Source organism: Propithecus coquereli, unplaced genomic scaffold, assembly GCF_000956105.1.
Source record: "Propithecus coquereli isolate 6110/MARCELLA unplaced genomic scaffold, Pcoq_1.0 Scaffold114, whole genome shotgun sequence".
NCBI classification, from domain to species: Eukaryota; Metazoa; Chordata; class Mammalia; order Primates; family Indriidae; genus Propithecus; species Propithecus coquereli.
In genome coordinates this window covers 2,577,935-2,584,089 of record NW_012135414.1, presented here as the reverse complement: position 1 = coordinate 2,584,089, position 6,155 = coordinate 2,577,935, and the positions used below count along the sequence as shown (strand labels likewise).

The window sequence follows — 6,155 nt, the reverse complement described above, 5'->3', positions numbered from 1 at the left end:
ACTCACTGAGGGTAGAACTGGAAGATGTGTTCTTATGCCAAAGTGATCACAGTTTGTCCAGATTATTTTTTTTTTCTGGCAGTTGATTATTTTGTGGCTGGGAATGCCCTTTTATTTAGACTTTATTTATTTTTCTTTTTTTGTTGTTGTTTTTTTTTTTTTTTTACAGTGGTTGCCATGTATTATTTAGACTTTATACCTCTCTCAAGATTACGAATTTCCCCCCGTGTTGGGATGTTTCGGATGATTAAGGTGAAAATACCTATAGAATTTTCTAGTCTTGGCTCATACACACTTAGTGACTTAGGGGACCTGAAAGAAATTGATTAAAATAAATACACTTTATTGACCTTTTCTGAGTTGGGTTAAGGATGAAGAGAAGAAAGGGAAGGAAAGAAGGATTTATTTGTATAGCAAACTGATAGGGTTTGGTAAAGTATAATTTTCAAAAAGTTAAAGAACACAACTTTCATATAAATATAAAATGATTGTGTGTCAAAGATTTTATTTAATTCATTAATTAATAAAGGAACCAGTAAGATGTTAAGACCAATTCAAATGAAAATTTAGGAGCTAAGTATTTATAGGCAATTTAATAAAGGAATGTTAAAATAAGATTTCTGAATTATATACAAAACTAATTAATACCCTAAAGTGCAATAAAACAAACTTTGGAGTTATCTTTTCCACCAGACATGAAATATTTTTATTACTACTGGATAAAAATCTATAAGTTAGGCCGGGCGTGGTGGCTCACGCCTGTAATCCTAGCACTCTGGGAGGCCGAGGCGGGCGGATTGTTTGAGCTCAGGAGTTCGAAACCAGCCTGAGCAAGAGCGAGACCCCGTCTCTACTAAAATTAAAAAGAAATTAATCGGACAACTAAAAATACATAGAAAAAATTAGCCGGGCATGGTGGCGCATGCCTGTAGTCCCAGCTACTCGGGAGGCTGAGGCAGTAGGATCGCTTGAGCCCAGGAGTTTGAGGTTGCTGTGAGCTAGGATGACGCCACGGCACTCACTCAAGCCCAGGCAACAGAATGAGACTCTGTCTAAAAAAAAAAAAAAAAAAAATCTACAAGTTAACCTTCGCCTACAGAATTATAAAGTAGTCCAGTCAACAGAAAACTAATCAAAGGTGTAAATGCAAAACTGCACTAAAAGATCACCCAAAAATTTCTTTTGGCTATTTCTAAGTTTCAGAGGATTTTTCTGAGAAATCGTAATCATCTACTTAGACTCAGTTGCCAGAAAGTGAAATCTGTTTCCCAAGCTTTGAAAATGCAACTTGATGATGAGGATAAATGAAATGAATTCTAAAATCTAGCATATGTGTCTTAGGGGTAGATCATTTTGGATTTCAGGGATGAAGTTCTATGTTTCTTAAACACACGTTTGAATGACACAGTATCACTATAAGAAATTCTCACTCTGAATCTTTTTATTTCCTTTACAGAAATTCCATGGAATAGTAGTTGATACTGCTTTGCAATGTCTCTGTTTGAAAGCTATAGTGGGGACAGCTCAAATAAAGGTAGGTAAACTCAAAAAAAGATGTATAAGTCTGTATGTCTTTATTATTGCCTCTGAAGTGTGTTATGTGTGTGTGTGTGCGCTCACCCATGTACATGCACATATATGTATGACAGATAAATAGACTGGCAACCTACCAAATTGCCTAACAAACAACTGACCAGGAGAGGAAATATATATATTGCATAAGTAAATACTTTGTACTTACAAGTGGTACAAGCTCTAGTTTTGTCGTCTGGGAATTCTAATTTGAGTAGTTACAATCATCTTTTATACGTTTCCGGTGTTTGGAAGTTCATCAGGAAAGCTTGAGTTCCTTTCCCTCTCCCCATCCTTCACGACTGCCTCCTGCAAAAAAAAGGTGATCAGTGAGAAAAGAAATTGCTGAAGCAGGTGAGGTCCTCCTTTGCAGCCTTTTTGTGGACAGAAAAAATGGATCTGGCTATGTTGTTAGGGAGGATTTCCATACTTCAGTGTTTTCCTTTGGCAAATCAGGGTACTAAAGGGAGCTGGAGTAATCACACCAAGCCATCTTTCAGAATGTAAAAAAAAAAAAAAAAATTTACATTCTAAGTAAAAAAAAAAAAAAATTTCTACTATGAAATTTTGAAAAAGCAAGCCAGAATATAGTTCTAGATTTCCTCCTTTTAAGGAGTGAAGAAGGTGCAGAGAATGAACTTAGTTCACTCTGTACCTTCTTTACTTGCTGTCATTGGACAGTTGTCTGATTCCTTCCTGGAGGGAGCCTATTCTGAGGGCATAGGCCCTGCTTCCAAAAGGAGGAAGTCAGGAAGCTGCCATCCAAGAGAAAACTGGGGAGAACTCTTCTATCCTCAGGAGAGCTAAAGGTGAGAAAGCTGAAGAAAACAGAGACTAGTTGACCAGTTGCTCATGTATCTTCTTGTGAACAGAAAACATGGAGAGCAGAATGCTTTAGGAGTAGTAAGTTCCAGGCAAATGAAAAATGTGGTAATCATCAATAAAGACTGATTCATTCATTCATTTGACAAATATTTATTGATTATCAAGTAAGTGCCAGCTGTGCTAGTTGTGACGCTACAATGGCAACAAAACTAGGCAGAATTCCTGCGCTTGGGGAGATTATTAATAGCACATCAAATAATTAGCACAGATAAATATCAGTTATATCTGCATAAGTGCTATGAAGTAAAGATTATATGGTGGGCATTGTGGTCAGAAGCATGGATTCTGGAACCATACTGCTTAGGTTTGAATCCTGGCTCCACCATTGACTATGTTATCTTCGGCAAATCTCTCAATTTCTCTGTGCTACAGTTCCTCATCTATAAAACAAGGATAGTAACAGTGCTACCACATAAGGTTGCTGTGATGATTAAATTAGGTAATATTTAGCACTTAGGACAGTATCTGCCACATGGTAAATACTTGGTAAATGTGTAAAAAATCATCTATAAGAGCTTGATGCTTTCATTCAGGAAGACAGTAACTTCAGTGTATAAATATGGGTTATTTCAAAAGCCAAAAATTTTTAACAAAGAACAAGAATGAAAATCTGTTTTCCTGGCATAAATCTCTTCAGGTAGGCTAGCACTACCTTCCACAGGTAGAATTACTGGTCCCTTTTTGAGCAGTGAGCAATTATTACTGGTCCACCCAAGATTTTGGCCCATTGGCCTGAGTTGACAAAGTAACAGTGGTAAACCCAATAATTTGGTAGGTACCACTGTTTTCAATATGCAGAATCTTCAAGCATATTCTGGTTGGAAAATTTAGAGTACCCTGAGTAAATACTGACTAGCTCCAGCTATCTACCCTCTCCTTTCTATTTTCTACCACCTTCTTAGTTCAAGCTGTCATCATTTCAAGTATTGACTATTGCAGCAGCCTTGTAAGTGGTCTTTATGTCTGCAATCTGTTCCTCTGTAAATCTGTCATTAGATTAATTAATCATTGTTATTAATCTTTCTGAAATTCTGAAATTCCAGTTTTATCACATTTTTCCCCTCTCAAACTTTTTCTGGGATTCCTGGTCAGCTACTTGGTAAAATTTAAGATTATTAGCCTAATATTAAAGTCCTAACTTTAAGATCTTGTTTCCTGCCTCCTTTAGATTTTTCCTATCTACTGTACTATCATACAACTTGCCTAGTCTCAGTGCCAAACCTTTCATCAAGTGATTGTTCTTACCTAGAAACCTGTCTCCTACATCTCTACCCAATCGACCCTATATTCATCTTTTAGGTTTAGTGCAAGTCCTTCTCCATGAAGCCTTCTTCAACAGTTCTCCCCCACTCCCCCTACTCCCCTCACTCCAATTCTCTCTCCTTCCTGAATTCCTATAGTGCTTGGTTTCTACAGTTTTTTTTTAAATAACAGCTTTATTGAGATATAATTCATGTGCTACAAAATTCATCCTTTTAAAGCATGCAGTTCAGTGATTTTTAGTATATTCAGAGTTATGAAACTATGACCATAACTTAGTTTTAGAACATTTCATCACCCTAAAAAGAAACCCCATACCATTAGCAGTCACTCCCAATTCCTTTCGTCCCCCAGCCCCTGGCAACCATTAATTGACTTTCTGTTTCTATGGATTTGCCTATCCTAGACTTGACATATAAATATTATAGAATCATATCATATGTGGCCTTTTATGACTGGCTTCTTTCAGTTAATGTTTTCAAGATCCATCCATATTGTAACATATATCAGTATTTCCTTCCTTTTAATGGCTGAATACTATTCCAGTGCTTGGATATACCACAATTTGTTTATCCATCCATCAGTTGGTGGACATTTGGATTATTTCCACTTTTTGGCTATTTATGAATAATGCTGCTATAAACATTTCCATACAGGTTTTTGTGTGGACATACAATTTCAGTTGTCTTAGATCTCTGCAATTCATTTAAAATCTTATTTACATCCTGCCTTAAACTATTGCTTTGCTGTTTTGCACATGTTATGCACGGATTCTACCACTGCCTAGCACAGTGCTTACAGAGCTCCCTCTGTCCTGTAGAGTTTGTAAGACTGTCCCATCTATTATATTTCTCCTCTCCCTCTTCTCTACCATCCATACACTTCTGCAAATATCATCATCATCATCATCACCACTGCCACCACAACAATAAAAACTATTAACAATTACCAAGAGAAGGTTATTGTGGTAAATAACACTAGGTTGTAAGTAATTCAAAAGAATGGGGTAAACCCGTATGTATTGACATGGAAAGATCTCCAATATATAGTGTGAAAAGAAAAAAGCAACTTGTGAGCAATACATATAGTAGGATCTCATTTGTTAAAAAAAAAAAAACCCATATAGAGGTATGTGTATATATGTATACATTTGTATGTAAATGCCCTAAAAAGGAAGGGACCCAAAGGATATACACCAATCTATTAACAGTGGTTTCCTTAGGAAAAAAAGAAGGAGAAGAAGGCACAGGAAAGGAAACTTTAAACTTTTTCTCTATATGTTTCTGTTTTTGAATCTTTTATAGTAAAAATGTATTTATATATTACTTTGAGAAATTTTAAAAATTAATAAAAGTGTAATCACAAAGGGAAAATAACTAAGTTGGAGAAACCAAAGGAAAGTACAGAAAAGGAAAAAAAGAAGAAAAAGAAATAGCGGGAAGGAGGAGGGCAGAGATACTGTGGCATGTAAAGAAGAAGGTTAATTGGAGCCTTAGTAATATGGCTCCTTTGTAGTCTTCATACAAAGGAAAAATTTTGTAAAATTTTGTAATGAATATTTTGCAAATAAAGGTACATTTAGCTACAATTTCCCCTTTTCCCTGTGTATGGTGACTTTTGGGACACCTGTAGAATGCTCTACAACAAATGCTAATTTGCATAAGCACAGAAATAGACAATGAGGTTGCACAACTCTGGGAACATATGAGAAAGCACTAAATTGCACACTTTTAATAGGTGGATTTTATGGCATATAAATTATATCTCAATAAAGTTGTTTAGAAAAAGCAGACATTTAAAGTTTCTAGAGCTGGTTTCTAGAATTGTTTCTTTAGAAAATTTAAAGCAACAATAGAACTAATTTTTAGGAACTTTTTCTGACCTTAACAACAGAGGAAGGGTTCCATACATCTCAGAGACAGAGGGGTTGCTAGAGAGGTTGTCTCACTTTCTGAGGGGGCAAATAGAGTGGAGACATAACCTAGGAATTATTAGAAGCATTGAGGGTAGAACAAAGGTTTAGCAGCCTTCAGGCTAAATTCTGGATTGCTTGGTATAATACATTGGCTTAAGAGAACTGGAAAGCACTTAGTCCATATCATCCACATAATTAAGGAATCTTCTCCTCCAGGAATACTTCCATGTCCTACTTTCCCTGACTTCCATGCCCTCTTCTGTGTCCCCCTAACAACTTATGCTTACCTGTATTACTACCCTTACATTAGATTGAAAATTTCTTTTATATTTGTCTTCCTCACTAGGAATATGAGTACCAAGATGGTCAGTGATGATGTTTTCCTCACTTGGTAATCCTAGGACCTAGCACAGGGCCTGACCCCTACCAAAAACTCAGTAAATGCTTGTTGAATCAAAGAAGAATTGAAGACTCAATAGGAATATTTCACTCAGGACAGAAAGATCTATTGATTTCATATATA

General features: G+C 36.1%; 1 protein-coding gene across 1 annotated transcript in view; it reads left to right on the top strand.

The window, feature by feature from the left end:
• Positions 1 to 1,491: 1,491 nt before the first annotated feature.
• LOC105819619 (phospholipid-transporting ATPase FetA-like) overlaps positions 1,492 to 6,155 on the top strand; it is a 63,781-nt gene continuing 59,117 nt past the window's right edge. Inside the window, 1 exon segment of the mRNA XM_012655907.1 lies at positions 1,492 to 1,534. Coding sequence (XP_012511361.1) covers positions 1,492 to 1,534 — 43 coding nt within the window.